The sequence below is a fragment of the Talpa europaea genome (assembly GCF_964194135.1).
Source record: "Talpa europaea genome assembly, chromosome: 8".
Classification (NCBI taxonomy): Eukaryota; Metazoa; Chordata; class Mammalia; order Eulipotyphla; family Talpidae; genus Talpa; species Talpa europaea.
The window spans coordinates 45,407,141-45,422,210 of NC_140075.1; the positions used below are offsets into that span (position 1 = coordinate 45,407,141).

Consider the following 15,070-nt stretch of genomic DNA (forward strand, 5'->3'; position numbering starts at 1 on the left):
GCGGTTGAGCGCTGGGTTGTGAAACTGCCCGCAGCCTCTGCAGCGCCGGTTCGATCCCCGGCAGTTCCCCGGCCACCGGAGGAGGGTCCCGCATGGCGCGCAGACCTCTCCTGCCGCCCGCTGCTCCCCTCAGCAGTGTACTTCGGTCCTTCTGCCTGCTCTGCTCCCCGCTCTGGCTCTGGTGAATTCTCTCACCCTCCCACGCTTCTGACTGTACCCAGTGCTTGTATAAAAAAAAAAAAAAAAAAAGTTCAGTATCACAAAGTCAGTCTCTGTTCTCTCCCTAAGTGACCTCTTCTTTATTCATGGTTTCAATTGTCATCCCAAGGAACACACGGACCTTCCCTGTGAATCCAGATTCATATCACTTCCTATGACATCTTTTTTCGGAAGCAACAGAGGCCCTGAGGCTCACCAGGTACACTTAGAATTCATGTGTTTTTGGGCCTTAACTGCTGGTTGAGCGCTGTGCTGTGAAGCTGTCCGCAGCCTCTGCAGTGTGGGTTTGATTCCCGGCCAGCCAGGGAGATACCCACATGGCGCTGCAGATCTCTCCTGTCTCGCCCACTGTTCCCCTCAGCAGTGTCTTCAGTCTTCTGCATGTTCTGCTCCCCTCTCTGTCTCTGGTGAATCCTCTCACCCTCCCATGCCTATGGCCCGTACCCCAGTTCTTGTATAACCAAAAAATAAATCTTAAAAAAAAAAAAAAAAGAATTCCTGTGTTTCCAGGACAAATCCTGGTCTTCTCCCTGAGTTTCTTCTCAGGGGAAGAGACTTAGCATCACTTACACCAGCAAGCCAGGAAACTCAGTAATCAACCTTGATGACTCCCTTTTCCTTATCTTCCATATTAATTTACCAGGTCTTTTGAATTTTTAGATACAAGGAACTCAAGTTCATCCATTTCTTTCCATTGTCAAGCCACCACCCAGTGCTGGAATACTCAGATATCTCCCAATGGGTCTACCTATGCCCACTTTTAGGTCCCACCAATCTCCCTGTTAACTTGCAGCCAGAATGATCTCTTCAAAATTCAGATGTGATGGTGTCATGTTCCCTCTTAAACCACCGCATGCATTATATTGCCTTTGTCCTATGCATGACTTACAAAGCTCAATATGGCTGATCCCTGCCCATGATTGTTTTACCCCATGCTCTTTACTCTCTTTGGGAGCCAGCCACAGTGGATCTCTTTCATTCATGGATAGGCATCATGGTGTCCCCACTCACCCCCAAGACCTTTGTACATACTCTTCCTTCCCCATTTAGGTACTTAATCCCTGTACTTCTCTCCTCAGCTCTGCCAAGGTGAAAACCCCCTTTTATATTCACTCATAGAAATAAGTGCTCTTCCTTCATTGCAGACATCTCAACTGTGATTTTATATTTGTGTGTATGATTATTTCATTCACATCTGTCTTTTTCACTAGACTCTAAGTTCTGTGAAGGGTGAGAAGCCTTTGTGCTTTTGCTAAGTGCAGTGCTTGGCACATCATGAGTAGCCATAAATATTTGTTAGATGAGTGAATGAAAAAACCAAAGAGCACCCTTGTGTGGTATTAGATGTAGTCACAGCAATAAAGTCCAGTTTCTCTGGTCCATCCACTGGAACACAGGAATAGTATAGTCAAAGATAATTTGTGTAGACAATGGTATCCATGATAACCAGGAGTTAAAGCCAAAAGGATGCATTCTTGTCTTCACTCTGCAATGCTGTGCGTGTCCCCCCAGGCAAGTTACAACTTCTTTAGACCCAAACATTCCATTTCATCTACAGAGTAGGTGTCTCCTGCCCTGGAACTCTCAGCAGCTGTTTTTTCCAGACCTCTTTCCCTTCCCATGTGCCTCTTCAACTGGAAATGACTGTCAGCCTCTTCCAAAGGTAGGAGAGGGCTTAAAACAGACCTGGCTTCTCTGTGGAAGGATTGGGATGAAGCACATAGCGTAGTAAAGAATTCCATGGAAGTGCCTTGCTTGTCACAATCTGCTGCTGGATTTTATAATATTTCATCAGACAAACTAGTTTTGAAAAATAAGGCTTGGCTATTTGACATGACAAGAAGGTAGTCCTAAACATGGTTTGTTACCTGCAAGGATGTTGAGTCATCAAACTTAAAAGGAATAACCTAGGAAACTTGGCTAGGTGTATTTACTCCATTTCTTATGGGGTAGCATGTGCTCAGACTGATCTTTCTGACTCAATGATCTCCAAGCAATCTAGATTTTCAAGCTGCTATTTTTTTTCTATGTATTTTACCTAAATATTTACTGGTAAATTAAAGGGAGTAAGCTGGGTTTTGAACCGGTATCCTTCTGCAGAAGAAATCCAGTCTCAATTACCTTCTCCATCTTTGTAATTTGTGCATCCCAGACCATCCTCATAGCTGAAATCTACTTCACTACCAAGGAGGCAATCCCATCCTGCCCTATGGACCTACAGTGGAAGCTTGCAATAGTCTCTGTGTGTGTGAATTCTTTTTCTCTAGAGTGGACGCACAAGTTCTTATCACCCTCAGGGAAGTGTCATTAAATTGCTGAAATGCTGTTAGAAGAAAACAAACGTGGCTGATCTTGCGGCACATCTGCCTTTTCTTCATGTTTTCCAGTTTGTATAAAAAGCTTCAGAAAAGAATGTTTACACTGCATGTGTATATATACGTGATTTGACAATCCAAACTACACACAACCACCCACTTCTGAATAGGGGAAAGAAAAAAAAAAACAGAAGCCTGCAATTGTGTAACATGTAAATCTCTTCTGGACAGGATCCCATCACTGTGGTTTGGCAACACAAACAGCACAACATCTCTTTTCTCATCTCTTGAAAAAAAAGCTCAACAGAGAAAAAAATACCTTGAGAATAAAGGTAATGATTAATCTATCAGGCACAAAAAGGATCGTTTTGGGGATTTCAGGTTCTAACTCGCTAATTCAAATAAACAGCAGTGAACAAGGAATGACAATTTTACCAGAGGAGGATTAAGTCACAGGCCGTAATTGGGACACTGTTTGTACAGTCAGAGAATCTCACCAGACATCTCCAGGAATCTCTGAGCCGTTGTCAAAACTCCCATTTTCACGTGCCAGTGAAGTAGGGACCAGAAGAAACGAGCGCTGGTGGGAAGAGTGGTCTTTGGAGAAGCCCCAAGATGAAGCCTGAGAAGGGACCCAAGAGGAAAAGCTTCAAGCAGAGACTGGTCTTGAAGAGCAGCTTAGCCAAAGAAACGCTCTCCGAGTTCCTGGGGACATTCATAATGATTGTAAGTATTTCCTAAACTCTGACCCAGTAATGCCTGCCTGTCCCCTTGCTGCTGGTGGAGAGTTCTGTTTTGGTTTGTTTTCTTTAAGTTTATCATTAGATTCATCCCTTTTAGGAAACAGCAAGTTACTTCCAGATTCTGTGTTTATCCAGTGGACACAGTATTAGATTTCTATCTATTTATTTCAATTATCCACAAAAATTGATGGGGTCGTGAGAGGGGAGGTGGCACTTTCATTTCATAGTTTTGCTCAGATTCAGGGCTGGTTCTGTGATTAAAGTCACCCCTTAGAAATTGTTCTTATTGTCTAATTAATGTATACGTCGCTTGCTTCCCACAAAATTGAGGTGCCTTAATCCCTTGACATAAGTGACGACAGTAAATACGGTTGGCAGGAATCAGATCACTATTACAGGTGCTTGACAAGAGCGGTATTGTCAGATCACTTGACTTAATATATTAAACATTGCACTAGGTAGAAATAGCGTACTGTGCAATAAACCAGCCTTGGCTTTGAATCATTTTTCCCTCTATTTAACTCAGACTAATTTCTAAGGGTCTTTAATTAGACAATTAGGAGAACCTTTTAGATATAAAGGAAGGGCTGATTCTACGAACCTCTTTAGGATTTTGCCCAGATATTTGCGTGGCTATTAATAAAAGACTGGAAAGCTTACTTAAGTGACATGGTCTCTAGGTTTTCATCCTGCTACATTTTCCTACCTTCTCTGGATGCTGAATTTCCAGCTGGACCCAGACTATTTATTAACAGAAAGTTAAATGTTTGATTATTCTCATGTGTAGCAACTTCTGATTTTAACTTGCTTTAAAAAACAAACAAAAAACCATACTCAAAGTGTACCTACTGCAGGTGTAAATAATTTCATTTTTCTTAAGGTTGTAGAGAATTGCCTGTAAACTTTGTGCATAAATCATCCCTAGTTTTGAGTGAATCAATAATAATTTATAACAATAAGATAAGATTGAAAAATGAATGTAAACTCAAAACATTGTACGCGTGTAAAATAAAGGGAGAGGTGTAAGTTTCCTGGTCTTTAAGAGCTTCCTTATACCTGATTCACTCAAGTATTTATTTTCAAGGTATTATGGACAACTTCCTGTCCTCCTTGACTGTCCTCAAACACTTGACTTAGGTGGGGAAAGAGAGAAAATAAAAGCCAACCATTCTTCTGATTCCAGTCACTTTTTACTGGAAAATCACCCCAATGGGAAAGAAACCCTTGGGTCATGTACTTAACAATTTGACATAAAAAGTAAATTGTCGTCACTATAGACTGATTTCAAACCCCTTATTACCTGAAGCCATAAGCAAATTCAGTTATAATTCTGAATGCTATGCAGAAAGCACAGAGCAGAAAGTGAACTAAACATCCGTTTTGCAACCAAAAATAGTTAAAACCTCTGTATTTCTTAACAAGAACCTGTTTCATAATCCCATCCTCTCTGGGTTGAGTAAGTAAAAATTTCTTTCAGCCATTCACTATTCTACACATGCAACTAGAGACCGCTTTCCCTAGTATGCAAGATGAGAGCTAAAGAAATATTACCTTAATATTGTACATTGAAAAATTAATCTTTGTCTTTTCTGGTTAAAACCAATCATTTCCTGAGAGTTATGACTTCTATCTACACTGAATATTCATTTTATAAGGCAAACCCTGATTAAAGCTGTCATTGTGATTATGATTCTCAATTTTGTTAAGGTTTGTGGGAATGGGTAAGTTTCTGCACAAACAATAACTTTCAATCATGAATCTATACAGTTTTGCTCAAAAGTTGTTTCTACTTTGTTAAAAAGTCATTGCTTCTGCTTTTTTAGAAAATGTACAGTTTGTCTTGCTTTTTTCAGTTAAACAAAAAACTTTCCAAGCTGATAAGGCATGGGGAAAAGGGTTCATTAAAAAGACAGTCTAGTTTTCTCCTGATCTTTCGACCAGTTTCTCTCTATTCCACATATACGTGAGACCATCCGCTATTTAGCTCTTTCCTTCGGATTAATTCCTACCAGCATAATCCCTTCCAGCCCTGTCCATGTTGGCTGCAACTGGCATGAGTTTGTCTTTTGTGGTCGCTGAATAATATTCCATTGTATAAATATACAAGAAAAAGTCAAAACTAGCAAGTTGCTCATAGAACTGAGGCATCCAGCAAAGGAGGGGACTGGGGGCACGGGATGGGGGTACAAAACCAGGAAAGGGTGAACCCAAGGAAATATGGTGATGGTTCTCAGGTGATACGGTGACAGGAGACCTATGGCGATACAATGATATAAGAAAAAAAATTAATTACTAAGAAAATTAATGATAAAAATAAAATAATTTTTAAATATACTAAAAAAAAAAATGCAAAGATGGCAGAGGATTTGCAGGACTCATCTGTCCTTCAAATTTATGAAGTTGACTTTCTCCCCAGATCCTGGAAGTCTAGTGCCATGCCCTCCTGTTCCCTGCTCCCCCCACCAAACTGCTCCTGGGGGAAGCACCTCACACTCATTCACACCGTGCTAAGAATGTTATGAATGGTGACTGATAAGGCCTTCTGGTAGCATTAAGGGAAAAGAAGATCCATAAAAAATTCTTTGTAAACTACAACTAAAAGCAATAATAATTAAGTCAAAAGCAAAATAATTTGCTCTAATTTGCCTTTTAGATAGAGATAGTGCCAGGGAGAAGCTTTGCAATGCATTTTCTCTATCGCAGAGAAGCCTCCAGCTGCAAGGTGGGGAGCATGCATTAAATACCTGTCATATTTTAGCTTCTGTACTTCCATTTGGTTCATCTTTGCAGCTGTGTAATTATAACTATTGTATTAGAAAGGCTTTATTAGCCCCCATAAACAGTGGGAAGTAAGAGTTCAAAGAGATGAAGCCTGCCTAAATACAAAAAAAAAAAAAAAAATCAAACTGGAATTCTTTCTAATTCTGGACAATCTCTTTGCTAGAGAGTAAATCACATCCTCTCTTTCCTTTAACATTTCCAGGGATTGGAGCCATAGTTGGCTCTCAGTTGCTCAGGGCATGTAAATCTAACTGGTAGCCATAATAAGGCTATACCATTGGTTAGACCCCGAAGCCAGTGTCTCACTTCCTCTGAAGCAGAAAATACTGCCCGATGCAAGTGGACTTCAGCCCCTGCTCTGGAGCTCAGGTCTGGTGATTTCACAGCGCACGTTATATGCATTCGGCTTGCAAAGCTCCCGACATGGGAAATGCTCGTTAAATGCTAATGCCCTTTCTCCTTTCTTGCTTCTTCCACTCTTGCTTTAGAGTCCTTTACAGTACTTAAGAACAGCGGCGCTGTTTCCTCCTGGGTATCTTACAGGCACTTGCCACAGCGTCTCCCTGAGGACTCGCGTGCATCCATGGGGTCCTGTAAGTGTGTGTTGAATTCAAATCTCCCTGGAGACGCGCTTCCCAGGAGCTCTCGTGACTTCTCAAGGAGTGGCTCCTCACTTTTCTGTGGACCCTTTTCTCTCTTCAAATGCTTTAGGACTCTTTGATACAGAGCTTCTCCTGGGGCCTCCTCAGCAGTGCATTTCCGTCAATCTGTCTGTTCTGTTCCCCACTGTCTCTGATGAGTCCTCTCACCACCCACACCTCTGGCCTGTACCCCAGTGCTTGTATGCATAAGTAAGTAAATCTTTTTTTAAAAAAGCAAACAACAGAACTTCTCCTATTGAAAATGGGGAAGTGAACAGCCCAGCATGCAGTAGATTTCCTTTTGCTGTGGAATCGCATCCTTTCCGGGCTGGATTTTCAAGTGGCTAGCATCTACTTGTGTTTTGAGGAAGACCCTAAATACTTTTCTCACCTGTTTCAACATTAGAGATCTACCTTTAGGCATCAGCAAAAATGAAAAGAAAAAAATATGTGAAAACTTCTGCTGAAAGGAATATCCTTGATCTGTGCCCTGAGGAGAAATAAAAAGGACAGAGGCCAGGACACTTCATTAACACCTTCAGGCCTTTTGTAACACTGGGGTTCTGAAGTGGTTCACCCATATCTCTATGCCTCTGATGAACACACTGACCATGCATTGCAGTTTCCCCTAGCTCTTCTATCTTCTGGAATCTCCTTGAGACCAGAGTGTGGCTCTCCACTATGGGAAGTGGGCCTAAGAGACCCTATAACTCCATTGTCTCTTGCTTTTTGCCTCAACAGCCCTTTTTCTCTTTCCTCTCTGCTTGGATCTGGCTTATTGCTTTGCAAAGCCACACCCCACACCAAGCCCAGGATGTCCAGGACTGAGGGTGCCACAGAACTGGAGCTGTCAGTTTGCCCACGGAAGATAGGTCAGAAGCCTCTGCAGTCAGCAACGCACCGGCTGATGCTGGCCATGCGTGGCTAGTCTTCCGTGGAGGGCCCCCCATCATGGGGCCCTTGAACACTGCACTGACTTCGGAATGAAGTGGCCACTGTTGTTTGGCCCCTACATCTATCAGGTGAGGGGATAGGGACCCACTTGCTCACAGAATTCTGTCAAATGCTCTTTCTAGCTTAGCAGGACCCCAAAGAGAATGTCCTTCGATCCCACCTGTTTTTTAGAATTTATTTATGCTTCATGTCCAGTTCCCAGGCTTTCATGGATTTGTACTTCTGTCCCTGGCTGTTCTGTCACTGTAAGATAGTTCAAGGTTCTAAATCTGACCCCATGGAAGGTTCTGCAGGGTTCTTGCCCTGTACTTTTGGGGAGGTGTGAAGGAGCAAAAGGTTAAAGACATGTGGTTCTCACCCTTCAAATACAGGGGTGAGGAAAAAGACGAGTTAACAATTACTAAGCAACCCTCTATCCAGACACTTTATCCTTGAAAAATCTCATGCAGTTAGAGAATTGTTCTTATTTTACAGATGAAGGCTTATTAGGTTAAAGCAATTTGCCACAAGCCAAATGTGAGGTAGGGCTGGGATAAGAATCAAATCTCTGGTTTCTCTTCTTCATGAAGTTACTGTTCTCATGTATACTTTGAACTTTTACCACTGACCTTTGTAAAAATATGGTCCTATTTTGAATGATTTTAAAATGTATACACATGGGTTCATGGCTTTGATACCTTCTACAACTTTAGATTTTCCCCCAAAGACATTTTTTGTGATGGATCTATCCTGGGAGACATGTAGATGCAGATAATTCATTCTGTAGTGTAGGGTGGTAGGTTTGTATATTCATTTCCCTCAAGAACTGTTATATTGTTTACAATTTGTCACAATCACCAACACGGCTGCAATGAACATCTCTGTACACTGCTCCTTGTACACAATCTCAATCCTCAAGATTTGGTGAAATCTGAGTTTCCAATCTCAATCCTTGAGATTATCCACTTTTTCTGCCCAATTTGATATACAGGAAGTAGAACTTCACTACTAATTTCAATGAGTTCTAGTGCACTTGATCATCTTTTCATGCTTACTAAATCTTTAGATTTTCTCTTCTGTATATTGCCTATTCATATCTTTTGCACATTTTTAAAGAACTTTTTCTTAGTGGTTGTGGCATATTGGTAACTTGAAATACAAATATGATTTAATATTTTATTTTTCATACTTGGGCTTTAAATCATTCAGATTTATTTTGGCGTGTCATGTAGAGTAAGTGTCTATATCTGGAAAGAAAGCCAATTGTTTCAGTACTGTTTTTGACCAGTTCATCCTATTTCTTTTGGCTGTGATGACATCTTTACCATCCAGTTTACATATGTATGTGGTTGTATATCATATAAACTTTATTCAGTTCCCTTGATCTTTTTGTCCAAACCTATACCAATACCGTATATTTTCATTATAGTCACGTTCTAAATATTTTTCGTTTATCAAGTTCCATAAATACTCTGTAGTGATTTTGACAGGAATTGCATTGAATTTACATATTATTCTGGATAGAACTGACATCTTGAAAACATTGAATCTTCTCATCCATAAACATGAAGTGGATCTTCACTCATAGCGTCTGCTTCTTAAACATTTCTTTCCAAGGTTTTATAAAATGGGAGAGAATATTTTTCAAAATGTTATTTCTATTTTTTCTTTATTTTTATTTCTATTTTTTCTAGGACACTGAGGCTCATTTATGCTTCCAAATGTATTTTTCAAAATTGATAAGTAAAAGCAATAATTTGAAATGATTTCTCATAGTTTTAAAATCTCTGTATTGTACAGGTGTCCTTTTAATTTTAAATCTGGTCTCTTTGCTTTCCATTCAGTAGTGTCTGCTTTGCCCTTTCTTACAACTTTCCCATTGAGGTGATACACTTTCAACTTATCAAAGTTGTCAAAGTGTACAGTGAATCAACATCTCTTTCGCATCTTTTTGAACAACATGAAAGCTTTCAAAAACCCTAATCCACTACTCTATCATTCTTGTCATTATTGTCTAATATTTAAATTCTACCCTTATCATTATTACTGGTGTTTTTAATTATGGATATTTATTTAAATTTACTATCATTTGCCTTTTTTTTTTTTTTTTTTGCTAATTGTTACCTTGTACATCCACTACTTTTGGGTGCAATCTCCTATGTGTGTGTATGTGTGTGCGGGGGGAAACAACTTTAGAAAAGAAAATTTTAGGAACCTTATAAAAATGTTTTTAAAATGAGTTTGAGGATATTTTAATTTTGTAAAACTTAAGGAAGGGTATGTGAGGGATAAATTAATATGTACATTTTAGGTTGACATTTGATTTTGCTTGCCATTTTGCAGATGTTACTCCATTTTCTCTCCTGTTGCTATTGACAGGCCTGTTGTTGGTCTAATTTTTGTTATTAATAAGCTGACTTTCTCTGGTTACTGTGAAGAGTTTCTCTTTGTTTTGTCTTTTTTTCCGGAATTCACTTAAGATAACTAGGGTTGAACTAATTTTATTTGTACAGCTCAGGATTCATTGTTCATCATTGTTCATTTAAAGATTTGCAGTTTTCACCAATTCTGCAAGTTCTCAGCTTTATTACCTTGCCTGTCCCCTAGTTTCTCTATTTTCTCCCTTTAGAAGACCTGCTATATTTGCACATATGCTTGGTCCTCTCACCATTTTTCTTTTTTTTTTTAATTTTTTTAAAGATTTTTTTTATTTATACAAGAGCTGGGGTACAGGTCAGAGGTGCAGGTGGGTGAGAGAATTCACCAAAGGTGGGGAGAGCAGAACAGGCAGGTAGACTGAAGGCACTGCAGCCAACAAGACAGGAGAGGTCTGCCGTGCCATGTGGGAATCTTCCTGGCTGGCCAGGAATCAAACCTGTGCTGCAGAGGCTGAGGACAGCTTCACAGCTCGCCGCTCAACAGGCTTCGCCACCGGGGAGGCCCTCACCGTTTTTCTTTATGTGTCTTAACCATTCTTTCATATTTCTATCTCCTAATCTCTGCTTAATGATTTTTGTCATCAATTCATTGATCTCCTATTCATTTTAATCTAATCTTCTGTTTAATACATTCTTTAAGTCTTTTTTCAAAAATAGGTTTTCTTTTTTAGAAATTCTATTTGGCTGCTTTTATTAATTGCTTAGCTTAGCTTTACTTGTTTGTTTGTTTTTTTCATCTCTTCAACTGACCAGATCCTAATATAGTCATGATATTTAATGATTGTTCTGTCAGCTCATGTGTTAGGGGAGTTAGTCATCCTGCTTATTTTATATACCATCTCTCATTCATGATGATAATTTCCTTCATAAGTTCATATTGTAAATTCTTCAGGAAGGTTTGCTTTTCTCTGTGAAAATTCCATATGGCTTGACTGTGGACCTGTTCTTCCAAGATAGGTTGCCCAGTTGTATCACCAGCCAGAGCTGATTATCATGAGGGAGAAAGCTGAGTAAAGATGACCAATGACTGTAAGTGCCTGTTGTTGAGCTCTCTCCCAAAATAATAACTCTGTTCCCTCCCCACACAAGATGTGGGACCACGAATGATTAGGGAATCCCATGTTTTTTCCAAATGAAGGTGGCTCTTTTCAAGTCCTTAGGCCCTTAGCTAGCATCAACTGGAGGAGGATTTTCTCTAGGCCTCCTTTTACCAGCAGTGAACATAAAGGGCCAGACTAGCCTGGAAAATTTCTCAGTTGCAGAAGACCTGGGGAGAAAAGCATATCTGGATCACTGATCTAAGGGTTGTAGGCTCCTAGAGCCAAACTTGATTCTGCCAAACCTAACACTACTTTTGATCCTGAGTTTTAATTTTACCCAGAAAGCTTGATGTTTTCATTGACCTTCAAAGGAGAAGTATTTTCCAGAAGTGGGTTTGGTCAATTTTTCTTGAGTGACAAAGTCCATTGCAACATGTTCTCATTACTAACAAGAAAGCAGAACATCAGAAATGAGAGTAGAAGTTTCCTCTTCTTTACTCATCAACCTTGTCATGAAGATGTGGAATGAGGTGAGGGACTGTAAGAAGAAGCAGCCTCATTAAAATGTCATAACCCCCAAAAGGACTGAACAAAATGCTAAAACCCAGCAGTGAAGGCTAATCACACATCTAGTGGGTGCCTCATGTCATGCCTGAGTCAGGATTGCAGAGTTCACTGAATCTGCACCTCAAAGCAAATACTTTACAAGGAAATATGCCAATAAAATGTGTCCTCCATCTCCATCTTAATAGACTGATTAATAATACTAAGACACAGTCTAGGATCCAAGGTCAAGTCTAAAATACTTAATGGCTCATTCATTCTTAGCCTAGAATAAGTCCACATGCCTTAGTTTCTCTCTGGAAATTTAGACTGTTTTAGGGAGGAAATCTCACCCAAAACCTATGCCTGTATCAACTGGTGAATGACTAAAGAAGTTGGGGTGCATTTATGCCATAGACTTGCATGTAGTCATTGAATATTATGGGCCAGTCTTCATATTTTGATATAAAAAGACCCTCTAAGTTATTAAATTGCAAAAGGTAAAGAATGATATGCATAAAATTCTCCCATTTGTGTTCATACACACACACACACACACACAGAGTCTTGATAGATAACTATTCATAGTGGTTGCCTGTGGAGAATAAAATATGAAATTTAAGGTTGGAAAGAGACAAATTTCTCACATTTTATTGTATACTCTTTGTAACTGAGATTTTTTACATGTTTATGTACACTTTTTTCAACCCTCTGCTCCCCATAAAAGAGTCCACTCAGCAGAGTTTGTCCCTTCTACGTGTTTCAGGGAGTTGCTCAAATATGTTCTGAAGAACACTAGTTCCACGAAATGCAAATAACAAGTAAGTGAAAAACAATACACTGTCCTCCCCAAATATACATAGGGAACAGAGTTAAACCTGCTTCAAGTTTGCTCAACTGCAAAAATTATCAGAGCTTTTAATGTTCCCTGCACATCTTTTACAGGGAAATAGGAAATATAGTTGCCCCCAGACTTACTTGACCAAAATCCTTCTTATCAAGGAGCATCTCACAGAATTAATGATCTGTGCAACTTTAGGAACTGCAGGGACTGGAATAAATCTGAGAAGAAAATCAGCCCCCAGAACTCCTCCATATTCAGGAATCTTCCATAGTAAGAGTAACCCAAGAACTACTTGACATTGTGGAGCTTCTCTAAGTAAAGGGATAACTGTCCTCAGCAACCCTGTCCTCCCTCCACACCCAACACATTCAGATCATGATTATACTAGTATGAACACAGACATCTTAACAAATAAATGTTTAATTAGTTTTTTATTCTGGTCCCTGGGATCATGATCAAGTTCTTGTCCAAACTAGAATTCTGTGGAATTCTAGTGAATGCCAGTGTAGGTCAGAAAAGGAGAGCATTGTTCTTTGCAGCCTCATAGAAATAATGAAATTTAATCACCTTTCATTTCTGAGACCTGATTTGGTTCTTGGTAATTTTTCTACTCCGAGGACAACGAGGTTGGCCATTTGCCCATTCACCTGGTTCTCAAAACTCAGATTCCTTTCTTCTTGTGAACCTGCCCTAATGTCTCCTTTCAAGTACAGCTGGTTCTTGAGGGGTGATTGATCTCATTCTGATATTCTCCCAAGCTGCATGTCACCAAATACCTTATTTTTAACTAGAACATCAATATGGCAGTCTTGGTTCTTTGTGCCTATCTTTGTTACAACTGAGAAAATTTTATTTTCCACTTGGAAAACTAACTGACTGGAAAGTGTGCATAAATATGCATTCTGTCCTAATAAAGGGAACAAGCAGATCCATGAGGCAGCAGTCATTATCACAGAAAAACACAGGGCTGGGAATCAGAGAACCAGACTCCAGATTAAAATTCTGCCACTTATTAGCCACATGTAGTTTACCTCTAATCCTCTGGTTTTTTACTAAAAGGTGAAAGATTTATACAATCTGAAGAGAAACCATAGTATCCAGTCTTCCATTTTTTAAATAGGGATGGCATATTGGAAGGAATGTACGTGGAGTGCCTGACCTGTGGTGTAATTGCTGTGAATGTTTGCCCCTTTACCCATCTAGTCATTAAAATGATGTGCAGTCAGACCTGGGGCCCATCACTTACTATCTGTGAATGTGAGAGATTTTCTTGACCTCGTAACCTCATTCCCTTCTTTGTAAAATGAAAGCAGAGGCTCTATCTCCTAAGGTCATTGTTAGGAGTAGTGGGCAAATATACATTAAGTGTGCAACTAATTAAAAGCACCTGATTAATATCAGTTGTCGTTGCTGTTACCATTATTATTACATGATTCAGTGAATGTAGTCACATAAACTGAATGGGAATGCAGAGACAGGTGGAGTAGGCCATACTCCTTCCAGGAACACACACCTACAGCACAGGCTGGAGGGCCTAGGAAGGGAATGCTGAACTGACATATTGGCATTATTTACCTTCCTCTCCAGTTTCAGAAGGCAAAATGCTTACAAAAGAAGTAGAGCCTCTGGCAAACCATAAAATGACTCCCTTCTCAAGAATGGGGACTTTTTTTGTCTGCCTAGTGCCACTACCTTCAAAAAAGTCTTGCTCGAGTTGGGCCTTCCTTTGAAGGTAGTCACAGATCCTTCCTCCAGGAACCATAAGGCTGTGCTCCATCTCAGTCCAGGAGTGTTATCATCATGATCTCTGTGGGACCAGGAGTCACTGGCATTAAAAGCTATGTGGGTTTCTCTTCCAAGGACTTACATTGTGGCCAACAGCCCCAAGGCTTACTGAGAGCAGGCAGCCAACATGCCTGAGTGATATGGGCACAGTGTAGTTAGTGGGGAGATCAACAGTGTACACTCTGAGACAGGGTGTTAAAGGGATTTTGCCACCCAGTCCAGTGCCACTGTGACTGAGCAGGAGTTGGGTGTGATTTTCTGGTTTTTCAAGAATGATCAAAAATCCAGAGTTTTATGTGTAATTTTTCTATTTTTAAATACTGGCAATAACTTCTAAAATTAAAAAATATTACCTTGTGAACCAAGCAAAGTACATCTATGGGTCAGTCCTACTCATGTGCTGTCATGGATCACCAGTTCGACTCTGCTTTGAAGTTGCCCTCGACCGTGTTCCACAAGGACAAAATATTCTCGGCAGAAAATAGCAGATGGACAGACGGTGACCTCCCAAGTCCTCTGTCTGATAGCATTGTCTGGCTATTGGAAATCTAATTCTCATGTTCAAGATCATGGGACTTTTCCCACCCTACCACCTGGCAAAAATTGGTTGAGTCAATAGCATGAAAATCATTTTTATTTCAGGCACCATGAAAAGAGAAATGTTGATCTCATTACCAAACTTACAAAAGTGACAATGCCACATTTCATCGTACTTTCCTGGTGACTCTTAGTAATTCTCCACTATCTTACCTCTTCTGCTGGTCTGTGAGCTCTCAGAGGAACCCAGT

At 40.0% G+C, this 15,070-nt stretch overlaps 1 protein-coding gene across 1 annotated transcript in view; it reads left to right on the plus strand.

Annotated features, from left to right (window-relative positions):
• Nucleotides 1–3,149: 3,149 nt before the first annotated feature.
• The window catches only part of AQP9 (aquaporin 9), a gene marked incomplete at both ends in the record, with an annotated part of 37,498 nt that continues 25,577 nt past the window's right edge, over nt 3,150–15,070 (plus strand). Inside the window, one exon of the mRNA XM_084239482.1 lies at nt 3,150–3,260. Coding sequence (XP_084095608.1) covers nt 3,150–3,260 — 111 coding nt within the window. The remainder of the gene's footprint in view (nt 3,261–15,070) is intronic.